This window comes from Mauremys mutica, chromosome 18, assembly GCF_020497125.1.
Source record: "Mauremys mutica isolate MM-2020 ecotype Southern chromosome 18, ASM2049712v1, whole genome shotgun sequence".
In the NCBI taxonomy this organism is placed as follows: domain Eukaryota; kingdom Metazoa; phylum Chordata; order Testudines; family Geoemydidae; genus Mauremys; species Mauremys mutica.
This window is the reverse complement of record NC_059089.1, coordinates 24,409,027-24,435,677: the sequence shown is the minus strand read 5'-3', so window position 1 is coordinate 24,435,677 and position 26,651 is coordinate 24,409,027. Positions and strand designations below refer to the sequence as shown.

Sequence of the window (26,651 nt, the reverse complement as noted above, 5' to 3'; positions counted from 1 at the left end):
AGCCCACAAGATGGGGAAAAATAATCTTGACACTTTGAGCTCAGGATGAGTTTCCATGACTGCCAGTTTAATTTCTTTTTTTGTTTTAAACAGAGCAAACTCTGCTTGGAGATCAAGAAACACATGAAAACCTATGATGCCATTTTATGTCACTTTTCAGAGTAGAAGTGCATTATAATGCAATAGTCATAGATGGAGGGTATAGTTGCTTTCTGGAGCTTATATGGGTGTGTGAAGTAGGTGTGTTATGACTCTGATGGGAACCTGTACCACTAGTAGGAACATAATTACTGAGACAACATTATGTCTAAAGCACATTGATTATAACTAGTATTCAAATATACTGCTTCAGTTATAACTTGACAAAACCTGATTGTAGCTAAGGGCTAGTCTACACGGGCAATGCTAAAGTGCTGCTGTGGCAGTGCTTTAATGTGGCTTGTGTAATTGTGGCAGAGAGCTCTCCCAGCGCTCTTAAAAAAACCCCCACCTCCACTCTCTACACTGGTGCTTTACGGCGCTGAAACTTGCTGTGCTCAGGGTTTTTTTCACACCCGAGTGAGAAAGTTGTAGCGCTCTAAAGTGCCAGTGTAGACAAGCCCTAACATGAGAGTAACTACTAGGCCACTTTCAAAGGGTAGTAGATGTAAATAGTAACTACAAATGTTGCAACACATATAGGTAAAGGGGGTTTGAATAGCACTAAGTTGCACAAAGACAAGAAGGCATATATAAGGTTGCTTTAGAGTAGTTTTTTGGGAGTGGGAGCAGGAGAAACAAACTTTGCTGATTTGAACTGTGTCCATGTAAAACTACTGTTGATGAATTGAGGTGGTGGAGAGTGTAAATCACCTGTAGACCACTTTTTTCCTTGAGGATTTAGTACCGAAGACAGTACTCAGGTCATTAAATACATTACTGTTCACTTCTATCCTAGGACTTAACAAACACTTTACAAGTCTCAAATGAATTAAACTTCTCAACAGGATTGTAAGGGAAAAAGTGTTTTTGGGTACTTAGTCTTGGATTTTTCATTTTTTTTTTACCTTGTGAATTGATAACTATTATTATATTTATATTATAACTGCAGGACAAAAAATCCCTGGTCTTTTGGGTCTTGAAACTACTAGTTTTAAAATAGCTATTCTTGGGCCTGGTCTACAGTGGGGGGGAGGATCGACCTAAGAGATACATCTACTTCAGCTACACTATTCTTGTGGCTGAAGTTGCATCTTAGTTTGACTTACCTCGGGTCCTTACGGTGCGGGGTTGATAGCTGTGGCTCCCCCGTCGACTTTGCTTCCGCCTCTCACCGAGCTAGAGTTCAGCAGTTGACGGGAGAGCGATCAGGGATCAATTTATCGCATCTACACTACACGCGATAAATCAATCCCCGATAGATCGCTACCTGCCGATCTGGTGGGTAGTGTAGACGTACCCTTGGAGGGAAATGCCTCTCTTCTAAACTAGAAGTCACTCTATGTAGCCACACTCTTGTCTATGATGGGGAAATAAAGCAACTAACATGAGGAGCTAGAACCAAGAAGATGCTGGGGAGTCTCAACAGGATGAGGATGCTTTGCATTTTTTTTCTTTTTCCTTAAGCTTGGAAAGATGAGGAAGAAAGCATATCCTAGAAGAGGGCAGACGAGACCATGCACATGGCGGTTAAGATAGTAAAATGTGGTATTTTTACATCTGACTTCTTCCACTTTAGTGTTTCTCTGAAACTTTCCATAGTCCCTCTGCCATCTGCTGGATTAGTAGTATCTACCTTATTGTTTAAAGTTGAAGAGACTTGATAATGAGTACTACTGAGAAGCAGTGTGTCCCAGTGGACAGGGTGCTGGGTAGGGACTTGGGAGACCTGGCCTGCTATTTCTGTTTTTGGCCTACTAGTTGACTTTGGGCAGGTCATCCCACCTCTGTAAAATTGGGATAATACTGGCTTCCCTTGCAAAGTTCTAGGATCAACTGATGAAAAGCTGTATATAAGAGTTTACTATACTGTAGGGTATAATATATTCACTGTGGACTAAATGATTGGACCCTTTAAAAATGGAATGCTGTAATCAGCATGTCAAAAGGTGTTGTTTACATGGGAAAATTGAATGGGTTTAATCAAATTCATGACTTTGAAACCCACACAAACCCCTGAGTGGCTCTTTATGTGAAGTCAGTTGGGAACTGGTTTTTCCACTTCAGAGTGTTAAGATGGCCTGAAAAAAAAAATATGGTTGTGCTGGTTAACTAACCTAGTTCAAACTAATTCCAGTTAAACTGGTTCAACTCCCGTATGTAGACAAGCTCTTAATCCTCCATATTTCACTCCCCTTCATGTTCCTATGCTCTCCATAGAAAATGAAGTTAGTCATTAAGTAGCCCTCTAATTCTGTTTTAAGAGTGGCCAGTATTAGGTTGAGTTAACTTTTAATGTGGGATTTCCTTGGGCCTAGAGTTCTGTCAATGGAATGAGACTGGATAGAGATGATTCTGTTGCTGGGACTGAAAGCCATGAATATGGGATAAATTCACATAATCTCATCAGATTTGAATACAAATGATTTGGTCTGAAGGTGGCTAGTCAGTTTGTGCTGTGGCTGTTTTATTATGTCAAGCATGATAGTTCTCTGTGCCTTAACTTCCCCCTCCTGATGTCTAATAACGTGTTAAGATTGCAAGCTGTTTTAGGCTCTGTATGCACCTGTAACAAGAAATAATGTGTTACCATCTTTTTCTCTCCATCATGCTGAGATACACACTAACCAACCTTTTATGTGTTTGAGGCACAGACTGTCACTATGTCTATTCAGGGGAGTCCTGACCTGCTTATGGCCTACAGTTACTAATGCCATGTAAATGGTGATGAAACACTGCTACTAATAAAATGTAGGTTAAATAAACTAAATGCTTGTTAGATAAGAGCTGAAGTAACTTAAACCAAAGATCTAAATCAAGTCAGTTTTTTAAAATATTTTTAATTGGGTTGAGTCTTGAAAAACTATTTTTTATGCTTTTTCAATTATAGGTAACTATGAATTGTAAATATTTTAAAATGCCATTACTTAGTGGGGTATCTTATTTGAATTGTACAATATTGCTATAGGCAAAAACCAAAATACTGAAAATTAAGGCCCTGATCCAGTAAACATTTAAGCAGGTACATACCTTGACTTCAGTGGGACTAATCTTGTGTTTATAGATCAGCACATAAGTGATTGATTGCAGGATCAAGGCTAAAATTGTTTGGGTTTTTTTGTTTGTCTTAAGGCATAACTATAGCTGAACCCCTTGGTAAAAGTGACTATAATGTAATTAATCTTAGCATCCAAAATAATACCAAAAAAATCCACCATGGTAACATTTAGCTTTAAAAAGGGGGAACTACATAAAAATGAGTGTTTGTGTTACATGGAAAGTAAAATGCGCAATCAGAAGGATTAAATGCCCGCACGCAGCATGGGGACAACTTAAAAACACTGTAACAGATGCTCAGACTAAATGGATACTCTTTTGGTCCTCTTACTATACTTTCTGATTTGGGGGATCACCATGGCTAAACAGCAGAGTAATGGAGACCATTACAGGCATCCTTTAAAAACTGGAAGGCAGATCCTTGTGAGGTTAATTGGAAAGTGCGCAAGAACTTGAGAAGTAACTTGCTAAAGAAAAATTCTTACTTTTTTATTTATTTATTTTTTTTCCCCATGAGTACGTATGGGGTATGTCTGTCTACACTGCTATTAAACACCTGCAGCTGGCCCATGTCAGCTGAATTGGACTTGCAGGGTTCAGGCTGTGGAACTGTAAAATTCCAGTATAGATGTCTGGGCTTGAATTTTACAGCCCTGCAGCCTGAGCCCTGTGAAACAGTCAGCTGATGCAGGCCAGCTGTGGGTGTTTAATTGCAGTGTAGAAGTATATCCTAAGAAGCCTGCTAAACAGGCAGTGGGGCAAGTAGGTGACCAAGGTGTTGGAGTACTCAAAGAGGACAAGGTTTTAGCAGAGATGCTAAATGAGTTCTTTGCATTGGCGTTCACTGCAGAGGATGTAGGGGAGATGCCCCAAAGGGATAGCTCTAATATGAGTAACAAATCTGAAGCACTGTCCCACAGTGATGTATCAGAATTGATTCTGGCAACTACAGGCCAGTGAGCTTAATTTCACTACAGGGAAAATTGATAAACTATAGTAAAGAACAGAATTATCAGTCATGTCGATAAAGACTTTTTGTGTGGGAAAAATCAAGATGGCTTTTGTAAAGCAAAGTCATGCTTCATCCATCTATTAGAATTCTTTGAGGGTGTCAACAAGCATGAGGGTACGGGTGATCCAGTTGGTACAGTGTACTTGGTTTTTCAGAAAACCTTTTTGATAAGGTTCCTCATCAAGGGCTCTTAAGCAAAGTAAGCAGTCATGGGATAACAGGAAAGGTCCTCTCTTGGATCAGTAAGCACCTAAAATAGGGGCGGGCAAACTTCTGGCCCGAGGGCCACATCGGGTTTTGTAAATTGTATGGAGGACTGGTTAGGGGAGGGGGATCGTGGCCTGGCCCCCACCTCCTATCTGCCCTCCCTGACGGCCCCTCTGGGACCCTACCCCATCCACACACACCCCTGTCCCCTGACTGCCCCGGACTCCTGCCGCCCCATCCAACCCCTCGTCTCATTCCTGACGGTCCCCCCAGGACCACTGCCCCATCCAACCACCCCTTCTCCCTGTCCCCTGACTGCCCTGGGACCTCTGCCCTTGATTGCCCCCTGCCACTCCATCCAATCCTCCCCTCCTTCCTGACTGTCCTCCTGGGACCTCTGCCCTCATTCAACCCCCTGTTTCCCCCCCCGACCACCACCCTGAACTCCTATGCCCTCTATCCAACCCCACCCCCTGCTCCCCGTCCCCTTACCATGCTGCCTGGGGCACCAGTGGCTGGCGGTGCTACAGCTGCACCACCGCTGCCAGCACACAGCACAGAGACCAGGTCAGGCTCGGCTCTGCAGCTGTGCTTCCCCAGAAGCTCTCAGCCCTGCCTCCCAGAACATTGTGCTGGTGGCAAAGCGAGCGAGCTGAGGCTGCAGGGGAGGGGGCTAGTCTCCTGGGCCAGGAGCTCGGAGGCCGGGCAGGATGGTCCCATGGGCTGCTGTGGTTTGCCCACCTCTGGGCTAAAAGGAAATAAAGGGTAGGAATAAATGGTCAGCTTTCACAATGGAGAGAAGTGAACAGCGGGGTCCCCAAGGATCTGTACTGGGACCAGTGCTGGGACCAGTGCTGGGACCGCTCCCTCTTACAGATCATTAATGAAGTGGCAAAATTTGCAGATAATACAAAATTATACAAGATAAAGTCCAAAGCTGACTCCAGAGAGTTACAGGGGACTCTCACAAAACTCGGTGAGTGGGCAACAAAATGGCAGATGAAATTCGATGTTGGTAAGTGCAGAGTAAAGAACACTGGAAAAAATAATCCAAACTACACTTGTATAATGATGGGTTCTAAAGTAACTGTTACCGCTCAGGAAAGATCTTGGAATAACCATGGATAGTTCTCTGAAAACTTCAGCTCAGTGTGCAGCAGTGATCAGAAAGGCTAACAATGTTAGAAACAATTGGGAAAGGGATAGAAAATAAGACACAAAATTTTATGCCTCTGTATAAATCCAGGGTGCACTCGCACCTTGAATACTGTCAAGTTCTGATCACCCCATCTCAAAAAGGATATAGTAGAACTGGGAAAGGTTCAGAGGAGGGCAACAAAGATGATCAAGGGTATGGAATGGTTTTGATCTGAGGAGAGACTAAAAAGATTAGGGGTTGCTCAGCTTAGAAAAGACAACTCGGGGTACATGATAGAGGTCTATAAAATCATGATGTGGAAAAAGTTAATACAGAAGTTATATCTAGGAATGTAAAATATTAAACGGTTAACAGGGAGGTATTACTCTTACCATTAACCCACCCTAACCGTTAACCCCCTGCTCGTGGGTCTCAAACAGGTTCTGCAGCAGAGAGGCCATTTGGGGATGCTGGCAAGAGATGACTATGGCAACCAGGGAGGAGTGGGCATCACAAGAGGTCACTGGGAGCCCAGCCACCTCTTAAAGGGGCCGGGTCGATGATAATGCTCTAGTCCAGCTGCAGTGGGCAGCCAACCAGGCCGGGGGGGGGGGGGCGCATCTAAACCTGGGGGGTGGACAAGGGCTGTGGGCCCCATCAGGGGTAAAGTAATCTCCAGCCTCCCCCGTGCCACTGAAAGGGGTTTGGCTGTGGAGGCAGACAGCGCTCTGGTCAGGGAAGGGAAGCTGCTGCTGGGGTGGCATGGAGCATCTGCAGAGGCTGCACCGGAACAAACTAGGTACCTAGGGTCCCTCTCTCACTTTTTCCTGGGTACTGAGGATGTGAACAGGGTACTGGGCCCTCTGAACTACCCCAGGCTTTCCTGGCTAGGCCTGTTGTGTCACCCCCGGTATGAGCTCAGCTTCCCTTCCCCATCTCTCTGGAGCAATGCGGGAGAGGAGATGTGCATCCTAGGAACAAAGTTCCTGCTTGAAATGGAGAAAGAGAGGTGCCTGCATGTGAGGCCTGAATTGGTTAACCAATATAATTAATAATTTAAACAGTTATCTTTTTAAACGATATTTAAATCCCTAGTTATATCCCTTTCCCACAATACAAAAACCAGGGGTCACCCGATGACCCTAATATGCATCCGGTTTAATACAAGAAGACAACAAGAGGAACTGCCGTCACACAATGCACAATTAATGTGTGGAATATATTGCTGTTGGAAGTTGTGATGGCCAGAAGTATAACTGGTTTCAAAAAAGAATTAGATAAATTCATGGAGGATAGGTCCATTAGTGGCTATTGTCAAGGGCACAACACTATGCTCAGAATCAGAGGGGTAGTCGTGTTAGTCTGGATCTGTAAAAAGCAACAGTCTCCTGTGCACCTTATAGACTAACAGATGTATTGGAGCATAAGCTATACGGTGCCACAGGACTCTTTGTCACTGTGCTCAGAGTATCCCTAAACCTCCAGCTGCAAGAGGGTGGGACTGGATGACAGCAGATGGATCACTCAAAATAGCACTATTCTGTTCATTACCTCTGAAGCATCTGACAGTGGCCAAAGTCAAGACCGGATGCTGAGCTGGATAGACCATTGATCTAACCCAGTATAACTGTTTTTATGTTCCCTTTAATATCTTGCTCTTTTGCCATTATTATGCACAATGACATCTAGGTCTATCTCTGTGTATGATTAGTTCACATTGTTCTTTCCAGTGTACTTTGTGATATCTTCATACTACTTGCAGTGTAGTCAAGTATGTCAATCGGCTAGTTTTGATGAGGCAACCTGATTGTATAAACTTGTTCCTTAGTGTCTGCCTTAAACTAGTGGTTTTCAACTTTTTTTCGTTTGCAGACTCCTAAAATTTCAAATGGAGGTGCAGACCTCTTTGGAAATTCAACCTGTGGTATAAATGTTGCATGTGCTTGGCATGGCCTTTGATGTAGTGTGGAAAAGGGTGCTTGCTGAACTGTGGACATCTATGGTGATGACAATAATTCTGTGTTTTGACCTGTGGGGCTATTCACTTTTTTTATCAGAAAGTGCCTTATTTGGGATCTGAAACTTTATTCTCCTAGTCACCTTTTGCAGACTCTAGACTGCCCAGGTTGAAAACCACTGCCTTAGACAATACAAACTTTAAAGAGAGATCCAATTAAATATAGAGTCTGACTTGCATGTTGCTCATTCTTTAGTGATTTAAGACAATAAAATAGGAAGGAAGTAAAATGGATATTTTGTACTCGTTTGTTTAATTCCTTCATTGTTAGTAAAGTTTCAGATTTCATAGGTTCTCTGCTATAACAAGTTTCCTATAAAATTCTCATCTATGCTGAAGAAAGTTTAGGGCCTCACTAATATCCTGTCTGTTACATCAGTTTTGTGTTGAAGAACTCTTCATTGTTAACACTGAAGCAATTTTGTTTGGAAGGGTCATAAGAACTGCCATACTGGGTCAGACCCAGTATAGTGGTCATTACTAGCGCTTCAGGGGGATCATACAGAACAGGGCAGTTCCCCCCCCCCCCCCCCCCCCCCCCCCCCCCCCCCCCCCCCCCCCCCCAGCTTCTGGCAGTCAGAGCTTTAGGGCCACATTCCTGAGCATCTTGTCTAATTGCCATTGATGGATATAGCCTCTCTCAGCTTATCTATGTTCAAAAAGACTTAGTTGTACATTGCCATAGGATGATGCAAAGGCAAGAGAGTTCCACAAGCTAACTTTGTGTTGTTAAGAAGTACTTATGTTAGTTTTAAACCTGTTGCCTATTAATTTCATTGGGTGACCCCCTAGTTCTTGTGTTATGTGAAGGGGTGAATAACAATTCCCTATTCACTTTCTCCATACCATGATGGAGGCTTATAAAATCACAAATATCTGCCCTCCTCCCCTTAGCCTCTTTTATAAGCTGGAAGAGAATCTTGAAAACATGCTGCTATTCTATAAAATTGCTGGTACACATGGTTCTTTAGTAGTCTGAAGTCTAGTTTATGCCATTCCAAATAACATAGTAGAAATAGAAAGGTCCTGGGAATGGCAATGAAAATGACTAGAGGTGCAGAAAGTCTTTTGAATGGCATTAAAAAGAGTAGTACACCTCTACCCCGATATAACGCTGTCCTTGGGGGGCCAAAAAATCTTACTGCGTTATAGGTGAAACTGCATTACATTGAACGTGCTTTGATCCACTGGAGTGCGCAGCCCCTCTTCCCCCCCCCCCGAGCGCTGCTTTACCCCGTTATATCCAAATTCGTGTTATATCGGGTCACATTATATCGGGGTAGAGGTGTACTAATTAAACAGGGGACATGAGGTATAACACATGATAAAAGAAAACTAATCTATGGAATGCAGTCTTTATGTTGGTTGGCAAAGAGTGTAGTAGGAATAAAGGATTAGACATCATGATTGATACTAGTAGTTAATCATATTAGGATAAAACTTATGGCCTGACAAATCTCTTGATGTACTTAAAATAGCTTAATTACTTGGGGTTAAGATTTCCCCTAGCATGTTCTATCAACATTCATTATAAGCACAAAGAGTCCTGCGGCACGTTATAGACTAACAGACGTATTGGAGCATGAGGTTTCGTGGGTGAATACCCACTTCGTCAGATGCATGTATAAGGATTTTTACAGCTTTTGAAGTATCTGATAGTCCACTGTTGGATAGTGGCCTAGTAGGGCACTCTTTTATATTCTAAGTAGTGATCTAACTTTTAGTTGTATAAAACTAACTATATAACTCATCAACAGATTAGATGCTAATTTCAAATTGGAGTTACCTGTATTGGACCAAAATACTTTCAGACATCTGGAAATGGTTAACTGAACTTGGCTTGATCTTAAATTTGATCTTCTAGGCTCTTGAGTGGTCATTAAGATCTTGAACTTACTTCTGAAAGTGCAATTGAGATACTATTAATTGGAATGGCAATTCTTTAGCTACTTTATGTAGTTTACTATTTCAGTATTGATTAGACACTTGTAGTGTTACTGATATGTAAAATAGTGATTCACAGTATGCATCTGAAAGTCTTGTGGCTTCATAGACTCTTTTTGAAGTGATATTATAGTACAACTGTAGATTGAGGAAATGCTTTTATGTGCATTAACTGTTATTAAAACTGAATTTTAAAAATCTTAAGGAATATTTTGATCGTTCAAGAAATATTTGACTTAGGCTTTGTTTCTGAAATATCTATTCTTAATGAATGCTCCACACAATTAAAGTTGTAACTCCTTCTAGTTTTTAGATCTTTCTTTGGTCTAATTGAAATTTAATCGTTTTGGTGACATGGTTATGTCTGTTAGAAGTGTAGGCAGGGAGTTGCACCCCAAATTGACATCACTATGCTGGCAAAAGCCTGAGGCTTGATCTGCACTTAAATTAGATCAACCTAGCGAAGTTGCTCAGAGCTGTGAAATTTCATGCCCTGAGTGCTGTAGTTAGGTCCACCTAACCCCCAATATAGATGTGTCTAGGTTGATAAAGAATTCTTTATATTGTCCCTATATATATGGTAGAAAAAGCAGGAGCCAAACTAAGTTTATTCTGATTTTGTTAGTTCAACAAACCTGTTTATTTTTCTGACACTGAATGGTCTTGCTCTTGGGAATCATTCTGCTTCCTTTCCAGCATATAAAACCTGGAAGATGCAGTCAGAAAATCTGCAGCATCAAGGTGTGTCCACACTGTAAAAGCTGCACTGACATTGAACTCTTTATGTACTTGGAGTATTAACATTCATCTGACATTGAAGTAATCTTTATTTCTAAATATGATGAAGATCTTCAGGAATATAGCAAGTAGTATCACTGCACATCCAGTAACTGGTGGTGTAAGCTTGAAAGAACTTGAGCCTTTTATGTGGAAGGAAAAAGCTCGATCCTGAAGTTACAGCCCTACATCAGTGGGTTGTTTGACTCCACAGTTGCTCTTCTACCGAGTACAGCAGCAAGAAGTATTGTCCTTTCAAAACTACTGTCTTGCACTGCTTTCGTACAGTCTCTAGAGGGGGAACTAAAGATCCCATGGCTTCTTCTGAGAACAATAGTCTGGGGTGGAAGGGGAAGAAAGCTATTGTCCTGACCATCATTTCCTCTCCAGTTCCCATCCCTCGCCCCCCAATAGTATCAAAGGCGTGCTGAGCTACTGAGGAGCATCTCATGGTGGAAACTTACCTTGCTATTAATTTACCAGAATAACTCTTTGTCAAAAATTCCTGTGGGCTATCTAGGCTTAGTTTAGGCCTAATAGAATTTAACTTACGATGTTTTAGATCAGTGGCTCTCAAACTTTTGTACTGGTAACCCCCTTCACATAGCAAGCCTCTGAGTGTGACACCCCCTCCCCCGATAAATTAAAAAGACTTTTAAAATATTTAACACCATTATAAATGCTGGAGGCAAAGTGGGATATGGGATGGAGGTTGACAGCTCACCCCCCCACGTTATAACCTCGCAACCCCCTGAGGGGTCCCGAACCCCTGTTTTAGAAGATTTACTTAGCTGCTTGGGGTACATGGAGTGGAAATTGCCTAATTCAAGAGACCTGAGAGAGGTAGAGAAGTGTTGTCTGGATGGACAGAGTGGAAAGGGGAGCTTCCTTTGAATAAAACAGCTGGGGAATGGGGAAGTCACTGGTACTGCCATATCTTGTCTGGCACACATTAAGATCTTTAAACTATTATCTGTGCTGCTCCCTCCTCCCAAAAGGAAAAAAAGTTTCTGCTGAAATCTCTTCCTTCTGTCTTTCCTGCTGTGCTCTAAACTATTGTCCACACCATCTTTTTGGATTCACTGTATGCAGTTCCTGTTATAGATTAGTAAACTCAGGCTTTTTCCTTACCTTGAGTGGTCATTGGTTTGGATTAGTTTCCTTTTTAGGTGAGTAAGAAGGGGTGTGTGTGTGTGTGTGTGTATCAAAATGCCATTGAACTGTCAGCACTTCTATAGTGTTCCCCATTGATTTTACTTGACCGATTCTTTTAATATTTAAACACACTTGTGCTGTCTCTTGAGGTGAAGTTGCACAAAATTGTAATATGACTTAATTGGGCTAGAGATCCAAATCCCTTATAAAGGGGAGCACCTCTATGTAACTGGTCGTTATCTGGCATGCCGGGGGTAGGAAAAGAGAGTGAGTACAGAAGATGTTGAACTAATGAGAATACTTGACACTTAAGTAGCACTTAGTCATGTGGGTGAGCAGCACTATCCTCATTTTAAACTGGTGACTGGGGTGGGTAGGAAATAAGATGCATGAGAAGTGCCACCAAGGGAATTAGCGAAGGGACAAGGCTGCCAAGGAAACATCTGAGCAGGACTAGACTCAGACATAGCTGTACTTTGAAGTAGTAAAAGGAGTCTTCAGTGAGGCAGAGGAGTCATACGTAAATGCTAAACTCACAAGAACTATAGTTCCAGTTTTTAAGCAGGTATCTGAAATAAATCAAGTTTGGATCCAAAAATTGCATAAATTAAAGGTAAATAATGGAAATGACTTGGTTTGTCAGGCTAGACAGAACTAAGTATTCCTTACTTCTATGTATTTAGACTTCCCAGAATAATTCACCTTATCTTTCTTAAACTTTACTATAAATGGTATACTAAGTCAACATTTTTAATAGGTTGATTATAAAATCAGTTCATATAAGAAACTTAATCATGTAAAAGTAGTCAAATTACTGAGGCTTGTTCACTGCTCTCTGGCTGACAAAGCAACAATTATTGACCAGTTTCCTAAACATCTGACTTGTGGCTTAAGTCTCTCAATGCCTGGGTGTAAGAAGTCTAGACTTCTTACTCAACAGAGCATAGGGCCTGAAGTAGCGTTCTCTATAAACTAGAGTGATCTAAGTTAGCTGACTTAAAATATGCAAATCTGTAGTGTTTTACGAAGAAAACATTCCGTGGTATACTGTAATTTAAGTTATTTGTGATGGCAAAATGGTGTTTATGGCTTTGGTTCAAATCTTAAAGTGCACTTTTTTTTTTTTTTTAGAAAAGCCTTTGGGAGTTTCTTTGATTCCAGAAAAGGTGTTTTAAATCATAACTAGCATTGTATTGTCAAACTGAGACTTCTCGACAAATGTGGAAGTTGGAATGTCCTATTTTCTGTCAAACCATCTGCACTAAAGAATCTGATTATATTATAGTGCAGGGGTCGGCAACCTTTCAGAAGTGGTGTGCCGAGCCTTCATTTATTCACTCTAATTTAAGGTTTTGCATGCTAATAATACATTTTAACAAGTTTTAGAACTCTTTCTAGAAGTCTTGTAATATACAACAATAGTTTAGTTCTGTAAAGTAAGGTTTTTAAAATGTTTAAGAAGTTTCATTTAAAGTTAAAATGCAGAGCTCCCCAGACTGATGGCCAGGACCTGGGCAGTGTGAGTGCCACTGAAAATCAGCTCGTGTGCCGCCTGTTATAGTGTATTATATTATACACTTCCACTAGTGCCAGAAGCTGCTTGAGCATTCTCTATGGAGCAGCTAGACTAGTACTTGCATTGGTGAGAATTTGTTCATGGAACAAATGCTTCATGGAAGGGCCTGTTACTGGATGTCTTGTGTTCTGAGTACTTGAATATGTCAGTCCGTTGGCTGCATGGAAATACAGTAGAAACCTGAGATGGAAATAAAAAGAGAGCTCAAGAAAAAGAACATGCACTCATTTTATACTCTTCAGGGAGAAGGGATATATCTAAATTAGTGGTTTTAGATGGTTAATCTGTATTGCTGATCTATCTTATTTCTTTTCTTTTTATAGTGCCACAATGGCAACTGCACCTTACAACTACTCTTACATCTTTAAGTACATCATTATTGGTAAGTATGAACTTGAAAAATGTTTTTACTTTAAAAGCAGATGTTGGGATAAATACATATGTATATACATGGATGCTTGCTTACAGACATTCTAAAGTGTATCTGAACTCTGGGTGAGTTCCTACTGAAAGGATAACTTCCTGTTAAGTGTGCATCTAGAGCAATGTTCTTCATTAGGTACACTTCACCTTGCATCTCCTATCGTTTCTTTTTTTCTCCAGCCCCACAAAACTTCATCTATGGAATATTGTGTGTTAAAGTTAGAGTAGTAAATATGCTCTATTTACTGAAATCCACCTACCTTTTCTTTCTGAGCACCGCTTACCAGGTATGTCTCAGCAGAAAGCACTACACTTAAGACACACTGTCTTCCAAGGGAAGATAGGTTTATGAGCAGGGAGTGAGTGCAAGTTCAGTATTCATTCCCTTAGCAGGGTGGGGCTATATTCTGGTGTAATCTTACAATACTGAAATGTTTGTCAATCTCAAAGGGTGACTATAGCCCCCATTTTTGGCTATTCTTGATCTCCCAGTATACACTTCCACAGTGTAAAGGGCTTGAAGGTAGCCAGATCATTTTGCTTTTTTTCCCCTCCCACCATGTGTAGGTGGCTGAAGTGTAGAATTGATTTAAATCACCAATTTTAATCATGAATTAAATCATTTTCTTCCTTGCTGATTTAAATGGATTTTTAAATCTTGTTTTGCATCTCTACCATCAGTTTCCCTAAAGAGAGGTTGATTCTCAATGGTTGGCATAATTTGGTGGTATTCTTGCTGACCAGGAAGATAAACTATAATTGCTTAATAAGTATACAGATGTAGTATAAAACACTTCTCAGATGCTTAGTTTTTATTTGTTTTAGAACCTCGAATGATACATTTTTATTTGGTAGATTAATTTTTTACTAGTGCTGCATTTGGTGAAAATTGGAATTCAGTTTAAATACAGACATTTTTAAAACTGTTTTTATTAAATTACCTTATGCTGGATACCGAACATTTTTCTTGTTAAAACACATTTTTACATAAACAAAAATAGTGAATTGAATGTTTCTGGTAACTATGTCCTTCAAGATTTTATAACTAGTAAATCTCATCCTCACACCTCATTTTTATTCATAGATGGGAAGAGAGAAAACAAGCTTTCCTGCTTTTTCAACTCCAGTTGGTTTCTCAGCTTAAAACTGAAATAGTTGAATAGACAGAAATGAAGAAAACATCCTCTCTGCACCTGCAGAAGAGGCTAATGCTGTCAGAAAGTTGGTTTAGCACTTCAACAAAGTCTGGCTCTGGATTCTTGGCCAGTGACTTCTACCAGTTCAGTAGTCTGACTTTTTTTCTTTAAAGCTTTGGCAGCAATTGTGTACTGCTTTAAGATTGTTTTTATTGAAATGATTTTAATAGATCATAGTAAGCTTAGGACTTAATACAGGTTGTCATAATTTTAAATTTTTAAATACCTTTAATATAAAAGGGGTGGGGGAAGTATTTAATTTAAATAAAATTAAAATGTTGAGTTGTCTTAAATCCTTTTTTTTTTTTTGTTTTTTTGAAAGCCATCCTTAGTGGATGTGGAAAGATGCTGGAAATCAGCTCCCACAACTGCTTTAACTTGTATTGCCAACCATGAATTTTCAGACAGCCCAGAATTTGGGAGGCACAAAGGTGTATCTCCACTTTTAGATGAAAAATTCAGAATTTGGGCTGTTATCTTTAATGTAGCCTGTACTTGTCTTTATTAGGAAATTAGTGTTCATCTCAGCCTGGGAGAAAGCTTTTGTGCACTCTGTATTTAGAGTTCCAATTAAACAAAACCAAACTAAAAACTAGTTTGCAGTCACAGTCTAAGAAATAACTGAATTGAATTTATGTACCCTCAGTGGGAGACTTCCTGTTCACACTTACAAAAAAGTTTCATAGGTAGTATTTAAAAAATACATGTGTGGTACTTCATACTGCTAGATTCCACTGAGTGGCCTCGTTCCAGGATTGTACAGGCAAACATATGCAAGTGTATGGTTAAATCAGAGTAATGATTTCTATAACCCTCTCTAAAATACGCTGCTGCTCTTAAATGTCCCTGTCTTAAAACTGCAACCTTGTATTTGTTTAAAAAAAATAGCTATGTGAATATACAAATTACCATGGGTACAAATGCGTGCATTGCGACTTAGGGGAAAGAGAGGCTAAAGTGGCTTTAAGCCTCCTTCATTCTCTCAAAGTCTGACTTGGTGCAGTCCATGGTGCAATTTGGGCAGCTCTGGAGGTTCTGCTCACCCTAATTATACCCCTTCTGCCAAAGCCTACAACATTCTATGTAAGGCTGGTATGGCGATGACTATGCTGGGGAAATCCTTCCTTGGCTAAGTGGCTCTTCCGATACTTTCTGCTGTTGCAGCTGCATAAAAGAGCCACAATTATGGTGTGGGGGAAGGGAGGGAAATCTTCATGTTTGTCAGTTGAACTTGGAACCTACAGCACCAAAAACAAATTTTTATTTTGTTTTCATTTATAAAAAACTAACTGAGAGATTACGCTGCATAGTCACTGGGGCCAGCTGCTTGAGGACATGACTGCAGGCACTAGGCCTGTACACGCTTGGGGTGTCTTGACTGCAGTGTCAAAATTAAGGTGCTTGTAGTAAACTTATCTTGACCCCACAAGAGATGTGTGGAGTATTGTGGGTTATCTATACTGTTGCATTTAAAATTATAAGTAAACTAGGGAAATGACCATGAAGCAGGTGCACAACTGGTTGAAAGACTATATTCAGAATAGTTACCAATGGTTTGCTGTCAGACTGGATGGACATATCCATGGGGTACTGCAAGAGTGTCTCTGATCCAGTACTATTCAATTTCATTAACAACTTGGATGATGGAGAGTAGGCTTATAAAAGTTGCAGATACCACCACACTCGGAGGGGTTGCAAGCACCTTGGAGAACAGAATTAGAATTCAGAATGATCTTGATAAATTGGAGAATTTGGTCTGAACTGGAGATGAAATTCAGTAATGACAATTGTGAAGCACTACACTTAGGAAGAAAAAAGTCAAATACACAAAAACAACCAGTTTTCCCCATTGTAGGCAGCAGTACTGTATAAGAGGATCTGGGAGTTACAGCGGAACATAAATATGAATCAGCAACATGATGTAGTTGTGAAAAAGGCAAATCTCATGCTGGAGTGTATTAGTGAGACACAGAATGTAATTGTTCTGCTTTACTCTGCACTGTGAGGCCTCAGCTTGGATACTTGTGTCCAGTGCTTGGGCATCACACTTTTTTACGAAAGCTGTGAACAAATTGGAGACAGTCTAGAAGAGAGGAATGAAAAGAAGAGACTTGGAAAATATGACCTTCAAAGAAAAGAAAGAATTGGTCATCTTCTTTAGTCTAGAAGGGAAGGCTGAGGAGGGACTGAAGTCTTCTAATAACTTGCTAGAGGACAGTTATCTATTAACTTTCGTTCTGTCCTTGGTAGACATGGGGAACGAGGTAATCTTCTCGTGTGTGTGTTAATGTTAATTCATAAGGGGGGTCTCACTCAGTCTTGCTGTGTGAAAGGGGTCACCAGTACAAGAGTTTGAGAACCATTGGATTAGATGATCTCCTCATGCATCTTCCTTCCCTGTTTGTCTTTTTATGGTTCATAGTAGGATTGGGCTCACTGTGTTGATTATTTAACTCTAAAGGGTTTTATGTAGATGAATCTGGGGGCAGCTTTGCCTTAAAGGTGTGTAGATCAAGGTTGCTATGAGATCCTCGATTGTTTTAAAGAGAACAAACAAACAATTTATCGTTTAGTTCTGTATTACCTGAAGCACACTGCCATGATTGTGCTGAAGCCTAATACAGGACTAACATGACTGTGTAGCAGCTGCCTCACACTTGCTCAGCTACTGGGAGATGCCTACCTTCTGGTGTAAATGTTTATAATTAAAGGTCTCTGCTCTAATGTCTGTCAGTATGGAATTTAAAATTTCTGTTGCCCTTCTGAAAGTTGCAAATAACCTTGGTATCTCTCCCACTGAGTGCCTAACGGGTCAGCTTTCTGTATGACCTTGCAGACCTCAAATAGTAATATCGCTGTAACCTGAACTCCTTTCCTTTTTGTTTATTCCTTGGACGCCTCTACTACCCTATGCCTGTGAACAAAGCTATAGGGAAAAGTACTGTTACCAGGTGCACTGTGAAACATCATCTTGCGCATACAGGCATAGCAAAGTATGATCCGGCAAGGCACTTGTGTGTTCAATGTAAACCTTGTCAGATGTTTTTAAATTGAAGCCATTGTTACCAGTAGAGTAACGTTGTTTTCTGTAACAGGGGACATGGGTGTAGGAAAGTCCTGCTTACTTCACCAATTCACAGAAAAGAAATGTGAGTATCTTCATTTGGAGCCTCTGTTTTCACTGATGGTATGCTTCCTCCCTCTCTTTCCTGCTTCCCTAGTTCTGAAATCTATTTTCCAGCATGCATGAGTTCCTTCTGGTGCTTCACCCATTGCAAATACATAGACTAATCATAGTCAGAATGATGAAGATAGAAGCAAATAGTTATTTAGCATAGTCTGCTGTCTGTCAGGTCATTTGTCTGTCCACATGTCTGGAGAGTGACTTCTGTGAAATAAAGGCTATGGCATTCCCATAGCATATATCTGTAACAGGCATGGTGCTGGGAAAGGTCCTGCTACATGATGGCTTCTGAAAGTGTGCTACTTAACTTCAATCACAAACCCCACTTTAAAAATATTCCTACACCTTTTTGCATTGGTATTCGGTGAGAGTAGAGCCTCTGTTGGAATGCAAAAGTTCACTTTGAGGGGAGTTAGTACTTTTGACATTCGAAGTGGGATAACGACTAAAAATCAAAGGCAGCCTCCTGCAGGTTTAAGTAACACTGGAGTTAATTTTATAGCTTGATTGTCATGAGTTACAGCTACTGCATCTGCATGATACATGCTCCTTAAGGAGTGTATATATATCATCTGTTTTATAACTGCAGTGTCCTTTTTCTCATCTGTGGTTTGAGCATTGGCCTGCTAAACCCAGGATTGTGAGTTCAATCCTTGAGGGGGCCATTTGGGGATTTAGTTGGGGATTGGTCCTGCTTTGAGCAGGGGGTTGGACTAGATCTCCTGAGGTCCCTTCCAACCCTAATAATCTATGATTCTATAAACATTGACTCAAGTGTTGCTTCCCAGTTCTGAGGCTTTGCTAGTTTTGTTTCTTCAGTGGTGTTGAAAGTTTGCTGTGGCTCTTAATTCTGTCTTATCCTTTCCATGCAGTTTACCTATAGTAGATAATGTAGCTTAGTTTCCATGTCCTTGGGCTTGCAGAGTAGTTACACAGCTTTAAAGTGTGCTTGTGTGGTGAGAACTAGGGTTCTGAAAGTGACTTACCTTTGATTAACCTATTCACACTGGAAATAGCAAGCAATCACTTGCATGTGGCCTGACTTCTGAAGAGACCATCAGATGTTATCTGAGAGAATGCTTTAAGTATTTGCAAAAAAAACCCAGGAGTACTTGTGGCACCTTAAAGACTAACAAATTTATTTTAGCATGAGCTTTCGTGAGCTGCAGCTCACTTGTTTAAGTATTTGTAATTCCACAAAATTCTATAAACTTGAAGCAATAGACCTTAAATTTGAGCACAAAGACAGGGCATAAGCTGATCTCTGGTAGGGATTGGGAGGAAGAATTTCCCGTTAACAGGTTATCCTAGAACTGTCTTCTAAACGTTCCTCAAACATCAGTTACAGGCAAGTCTTCAAAATGTCTTACTAAACTGGATGGATCTATGGTGTGATCCAGCATGATCACTCCTATGGTCATGTGCAGGGTTTTTAACCATCTGCTGGAAATTTATAAAAAAACTTCACTGAATTCTTTCAAGTCATGGTTAGTCTCTCTAAGGCTTTGGCTACACTTGCATTTCAAAGCGCTGCCGCGGCAGCGCTTTGAAGCGCTAAGTGTAATCAAAGCACCAGCGCTGGGAGAAAACTCTCCCAGCGCTGTCCGTACTCCACTTCCCTGTGGGGAATAACGGACAGCGCTGGGAGCGCGGCTCCCAGCGCTGGGGCTTTGACTACACTGGCGCTTTGTAGCGCCGCAATTTGCAGCGCTGCAGAGGGTGTGTTTTCACACCCTGCTGCAGCGCTGCAAATTTGTAAGTGTAGCCAAGCCCTAAGCCTTCAAGTTAAAGTTGTTTCCACAAGGGTTGGTTCTGCAGCAATCTAAACTGACTCAGTTACTCAGCTTGTAGTGCCAAACACATCAATGTTGCATACTTTTGCAACTTCCATTAGGAATTTTCTGATTTATGAATTGACCATTCTTAAATGCTTGGCAGTGCATTAAAACTCTCGTTTTCAGGAAATAACCAATAATTCAATGCTGCTTAAATTAAAAACAATTTACTGTTAGAAACCGGGTTGATCTAGATTAGATTTTTTTTTCCTTTCAATATGAAAGATGGCATTACTAAAATATTCCTCTGGAAGAGGGAGACGACTTCTAGTAGAAAGATATGAACCTCTGATTTCTTTCTTTGACAGTTATGGCTGACTGTCCCCACACAATTGGGGTCGAATTTGGTACAAGAATAATTGAAGTTAGTGGCCAAAAAATTAAACTGCAGATCTGGGACACAGCAGGACAAGAGCGATTTAGGGCTGTAACACGAAGCTACTACAGAGGAGCAGCAGGAGCTCTCATGGTCTATGATATTACTAGGTAAGAGATTCTGTCTGATTTTTGTCAACTGTAGTTATAGCTAAAATAGAACATGTGGTATGACTACCAATTTATTTCCAAGCCTGTTTGGCACACTGCTTTACAATGTCACTACGTTGTACACGACACATTTCTCTGGGTCTCAGTCCTCTTGGTTTTCTAAACTAGTCAGGTATCTGGATAGTGGATTTTTTTCACCCTTGCTTATGCAGCCTCCCCTTTATTTCCCTCCATTCTACAAACCCCTTTTAAAAAAGTATAGCACTGGTAGTTTACTTTCAAATTGACTTTGGTTAATAAATGTGAAACTTCGGAATCCGGAAGTCCTGCATAAATAAGCTTCTCCTTGGAAACTTCCATGATTGATTCTCCCCCTTCAGGCATTGTTACTGCATTCTGCCAATTTATTTAAACTATCTTGTCTAAAAGGTGGTTCTGTGTATCTAAGATTTCAGGGTATGGAACTTAAGTGTCTTATCCCCCCCACTCTCCTCCATCATGATCTTCATGATGGGGATATGGGAACATTCCCAGACTCAAGTTGTCTCTCCCTGGGGATCATATACGGTGGAATTCTGGGATATGGCATTCTGTTACATAGATCTGTTAAAAAGCTTCTGGCCTGTTCTTGAACTCTCCCGTTTATCTGTAGTCTTTCAAACAGAGGTGGCCTACCTTTCCCGGAATGGGAGGAATACAATAAATAGTGAGTAGCTAGCTGCTTGTACACACATACTCAATGTAGTCATTTTTTATAGCAAAGACTTTGTGTTTTGAATATGTAGTAACTTCCCTGTCACTGAAATTGTTTGTCAGAATAAAACTAAATATCTTCAGGGTCTTAACTAATGGTCACAAATTACATTCCCAACTACAACTACCTTTCTTTTTGGTGTATAATCTGTAATTGACTTGCATGTAGGTATACCAACCATATACATCTTATCAGCATATTAGATTCAGTGTATGGAAACACAACTGAATATTCTCAGTCTGGTTGCAGATGAACGAATGTCCTGTACTCTGTGCTTCACTAGGTGGTGGTGGTGGTGAGGCATCTATTTGTACCTTGCTACACATCCTTTATTTGTATGTGTTTAGAGAACTAAAACATTATTTTTTCTCGTTATCCATGAAGAAATGGATGGTGGGTTTTATAACCATGAATAAAATTATACAATGTATGGAGAAGCTGTATTTGAAACTAAGTTGCATTGCCCTGTAGAAATGATTAGAGGATACTCAGCATGCATCTGATAGCCTCTAAAAGGAGCTATGGGAATGCAAGGTGTTTTCTTACCGGCATCATTCTTTATGAAATGGTATATAGGCTATTCACAGGGTAAGAAGAATTTGTGAGTTCTTTCCAAAATGAGGAGCAAAGCATATAAAAATCTGCTTATTCCCTGCAGGGATGCAGGCATACACCAATTAGGTTCCCTCAAAGGAGGTCATTGTCATTTCATGGCTTTGATTCCACTTGCAATCCAGATTCCCCACAGACCAGGACATACCAACTCAAAGCGGCACCAGACCCTGCCAGAAAAGATGCAGAACTTGCAGACATATCTGTACTGCTACAATGATAACAATTCCTCCCCCCCACCCCCCGACACACCACCACCACCACCACACACCTTTCAAGATCCTTGGATCCTATGCCTGCCTATTACAACATGTGGTATGCTACATTCAGTGCACTAAATGCCCCAATAACAACTATGTGGGTGAAAATAGACAATCACTATGCTATTGAATTAACTCTCACAGGAAAATAACACCACAACACCATATCACCTGTGAATGAACACTTTTCACAAAGCAGTCACTCTCTGACCTGTCAGCCCTCATCCTCAAAGGAAGCCTGCACAACACTTTCAAAAGATGAGACTGGGAGCTTAAATTCGTAACTTTCTGTTCAGTCCATGATTTTTAGTGTCTAGCAGACACTGAATTTATGGCTGCTTATAACAATCTAACCCATTTAAACCCTCCCCTTGTCCTATGGGTGGGGAAGGTGTTAATGAGCCACTTGACCTTGAATGGCCCCTTAGAGTATGTGCTAATTACTTATGCTAAACAATCTGTTGCACCTTGGGTTTAGTGGTGCTGCTGGGAGTACTTTTTCCCAGACTTGAAGAGCTCTGTGTGGCTTTAAAGCTTGTCTCTCACACCAATGGAAGTTGGTCCAGTATAAGATATTCCCTCGCCCACCGTGTCAATTCAAATTCCCTTCATTTGAGCAAGCTCAGCTATTGATCTGCTGAAGAGTATACAGTCAGATAACAGTAAATATATAATTATCAGTTTTTTAAAGGAATAGACTCATAGATTTTAAGGTCAGAGGGACCATTATGATCATCTAGTCTGACCTCCTGCACAATGCAGGCCAAGAATCTCACCCATCCAAATACTGAATGATCAATGAGACTTGATGGCTTAGGAAAAAAAGCAACCTGAAGGTATTGCCTGGTTTCTAAGCTAAGAACATTCTCTAAGCACAATATAAATCCTCATACGTTTTGGGGCACAGTTGAAGGCACGTCCTTAAGTGTGTGGTTTAGTGTTCAGTTTTTCTACCGCCTTATACTTTCTCTCTGCATCTCATGCACACTTCTGTATGCACCCTATTTTGCAGGAAATAGTTCTTACTTAAAGAACACCTCTTATGCAGTGTTACCTGTGCAGTATTCTTTACGAGTATTAGATAGGAAATCCTTTGAGTTTTATACAACACTGTGTGTCTTAACATGTTTCCCTCATGGAAAGCAGTAATACTGCATCTGTGAAGTAGTTAGCCTATTCTCCTGGGGTGGCTGAGTTGTTTAAGTTCTGTTCTGAATTCAAAACAGAACTTATCACTTCATCGCTGGGACAAATCTATTTTAAACACTAAAATTCTGAAAAGTACTATTGGGAGTAACTACATACTATAGTTAAATTCTCCTCGCTTGGCTCTTCACAGAAGAAGCACATATAACCATTTAAGCAGCTGGTTGACAGATGCAAGGAACCTCACCAATCCAAATACTGTAAGTTGCACTGCTTTTTGTTTTTATAACACTTCTTGTCCCAAAGCAAGAAATCCAAGGTTGAAACTGAAATGTATTTCCTTGATACATTAGTAATATTCTTTTAAATATGCTTACAATGTGCTGTCCTTGATATATGGCATACTGCGAGTTCATTCCAGGTTTTTCTATTCCTAGCTTTAGACCTTAATATTGAACATTTGACTGTCTTCTGCCCCTTTTCTCACCCCAACTTGTTGCTTTTAAACTTAAACTTTAACTTGTCCTTTACTTAGTAAAAACTTACTTTGTTCTCAGTTTGAACATGGGTTTAAATCTTATCCAAAGGAACTACCCAATGTCTTTCTCCCAGGGTGGTCTTTGCCCCTCCGTGGAGGCCAAAAGGCTTTCCCAGCTCCTGTAGTGTGGTTCTAATCTTGTCTCTCGCTAATTTAAAATGCTTTGTAAGGGCTGGTCTGCACTAGTGGGGGGTGATCTATCTAAGTTAAGCAACTTCAGCTACGTGAGTAACTTAGCAGAAGTCGACATATTTAGATCTACTTGACACATTGTCTTCACTGTGGTGTGTCGACGGGAGACGCTCTCCTGTCAATTTTTCTCCAGGCGCTTCTCACTGAGGTAGAGTGCCAAAGTCAACGATAGAGCGATCGGCGGTTGATTTATCGTGTCTATGCTAGACATGATAAATCGACACCCGCCCCCCCTTGGTTCCCCCCCCCCGATCAATCACTGCCCGTCAATCCTGCTAGTAGTGTAGACAAGACCTAAGACTTCATATTTTTCTGACTCTGAGAGTAAAGCCGTGTTCCTCAGTTAGTGTATTTCTGATTGCAGAACAATCCCTTTCGTACTCTTGTTTTGCCTTTGCAATGTTTGTGGCTTTTTGGGTGGTTTTTAATGAGCATTCAAGTCAAATCAGCTGATGACTCTGAATACACATGAGGTAGATATGAGAGAGGACTGCTTTGACATAGTCACGTTTTAGAATAAACCTGTATTTTTCGCAAGCCCTCAGGCCATTGGAATCCTATAGTGAAGAAGGGTTGAATGTGGCATCCGGAGTTCCTATCATTCCTGTCTTCATGGTGGAGATGTTGCTAGAGAAACGAGATACTATCCCTACTTGCTAGAGTAAGGGACTGTGCATGGGTGACCTGTCACTTAAACTTTTGGGCAGTGTCTTCAGTTTTACTGAGTCTTGTTGATCAGATGAATGGGTCTGCCTGTTTTTAGGGGGAGGGAACACTTGGAGTTTAGGGACGGACAGCGATAGCATTGCTGTGTGAAAGCTTGTGGAGGTCTTGGACATCTGCAGACCTCTGATATGGGAGAGTTTGTATCCACTTCCCCTTCTGTGGTGGTGGTGGGGGGAGAGAGGGAGGAGGTGATCTTCCTACTGCTTAGCTGGCTATCTTAGGGCTTGTCTACACTGGCACTTTACAGCACTGCAACGTTCTTGCTCAGAGGTGTGAAAAAACACTCCCCTGAGCGCTGCAAGTTTCAGCGCTGTAAAATCCCAGTGCTGGTGCACTGTCTACACTGGCAGGTATTCCCCTCGTGGAGGTGGGTTTTTTTCAAGAGTGCTGGGAGAGCTCTCTCCCAGTACTATGCTGCGACTACACAAGCCGTGTTAAAGCGCTGCCCGTGAAGATGTGCCCAGAGATACCCTGTGAGTGCTTTGGCACTCTCCCATTTATCATGGGCAGGGTTTGTGTGAGAGAGCTGCCATTATTCTAATTTCATGCCTTTGTTTAATAGTGACTTGATTTGGGATGGGGGTAAAAAGGCAGTTGAACTATTTTTCAGGCTAACATTTTTCTGTTCTGAACCAGGTGATAATCCTCATAGGAAATAAAGCAGATCTGGAAGCACAGAGAGATGTTACGTATGAAGAAGCCAAACAATTTGCGGAAGAAAATGGTGTGTTTTGCTTTTGTGCTGTTATGTTTCAGTGAGGTTAGAGGTTTTAAAGTGAACCTTCTGCATTAGTAACTGGAAGCTGTTTAGAGCACACTTTTCAAAGTAACTTAGTTGTATATAAAAGAGTATTTGAGGCAAAGTAGAATTTGGCCTAGCTTAGAACTAGGAATGCAATTTGCATATCGATGTCCTACTTAAAAAAAAACCTTAAATACTTCCAAAGTAGTATTTAGCATGAAATTTCAGTGGGCCCTCACGTGTTTATCTCAGGATTCAAACTTCAGTGACTTGAAGTATGTCATGTATCCTAACTATTTCAATTTTGTTTCTAAATAGGGTTGTTGTTCCTTGAAGCAAGTGCAAAAACGTAAGTGGTAGGCCTACTATCTCTTTAAGCAAAAAGACCACACTTCCCATAGAGACAATCTTAAGTTTAGTATATATTTTCATAGAAGGACTTAGTCTGTGGTTTTGTGGATGAAAGTGAACTTGATTTCTCAGGTTAGATTGCAGTAAAAATATCATCAGGTGATGGGGGAATAGAGCATGCCTAGCATTTTTGCTTCATCTTGACCTTAACTTGCAGCAGCCATCTTGTTACTCCACTTTTGGGCAATCTTCCAAGCAGATAGTTGCTGAGTTGTGATGCTGACACTTTTTTTTTTAAACAACCCCACCTCAATTGGAAACTGAAACTACTAAACTAATTTCACTTAAGACCTCACGCAACACTTCCTCCATCAGTCGCACTGATAAAATGGAGTACTTTCTTGTGTGTGCTTTAAGCTGCAAGCTGACTGTAAAATTAAATTATGCTGGTCTAATAGATTGTGCAGCTTCCTCATTTTAATGACCCTGCTAGTTCTGTGGTGGGCGGAGTTCAGACTTGAAGTGTGAAACTTCTCCTGTATGGAGTGTTCAGAGTGCTTGCATCTGTACAAGGCTATCCAGCTGCGTGACAGGTGCTATTGCTGGATTGCGGTGTTGCAATTCCAGAAGCTGCTGTAGGGAGTTTCCTTTTGACCTCCCCAAAATAGGAGGGTGACAAATTGTTCCCCTTAACCACCGAGGACAGGACAAGAAGCTGTGGGCTTAAATTGTAGCAAGGGAGATTTAGGTTAGATGTTAAGAAAAACTTCTTAACTGGCAGAGTAGTTAAGCTCTGGAACAAATTACCTAGGGAGGTTGTGGACTCTCCCTTTATTGAAGGCTTTTAAGAACAGGTTAGTCACCTGTCAGGGGTGGTCTAGATAATACTTAATATCTCAGTGCAGGGGACTGAACTAGATAACTTAGCAAGGTCTTGTTCTACATTTCTGTGATTTCTACAATTTATTTTGATAAGAATTACGAGATCCAGTTGACCTATATATTTGTGATGTCACAGTGCAGTAAGCCTAAATGGCTTGGCAAGTCTCACAACACCGTTAATAGAAACCAAGCCTACCATAGCATCTTGCAGCACTAACAAGTATAGTTTGGGGTTTTTTTAATTCAGAGGCTTCACTAATACCATAAAGCCCTTATTATCTGTACAGTGACATGATATGCTGT

The 26,651-nt window shown here is 40.9% G+C and overlaps 1 protein-coding gene across 2 annotated transcripts in view; it reads left to right on the top strand.

Annotated features, from left to right (window-relative positions):
• The window catches only part of RAB14 (RAB14, member RAS oncogene family), a 34,848-nt gene that overhangs the window by 4,753 nt on the left and 3,444 nt on the right, over positions 1-26,651 (top strand). The window contains exons 1-7 of one of the 2 annotated variants that reach the window (XM_044992286.1): positions 5,369-5,390; positions 13,345-13,403; positions 17,736-17,789; positions 19,968-20,145; positions 23,111-23,177; positions 25,010-25,097; positions 25,434-25,464. In XM_044992286.1, the coding sequence (XP_044848221.1) occupies positions 13,352-13,403; positions 17,736-17,789; positions 19,968-20,145; positions 23,111-23,177; positions 25,010-25,097; positions 25,434-25,464 (470 nt within the window). In that variant the 5' untranslated portion in view covers positions 5,369-5,390; positions 13,345-13,351. Of the gene's footprint in view, positions 1-5,368; positions 5,391-13,344; positions 13,404-17,735; positions 17,790-19,967; positions 20,146-23,110; positions 23,178-25,009; positions 25,098-25,433; positions 25,465-26,651 lie in introns of those variants that run through there. The other variant, XM_044992285.1, reaches the window with a different exon arrangement.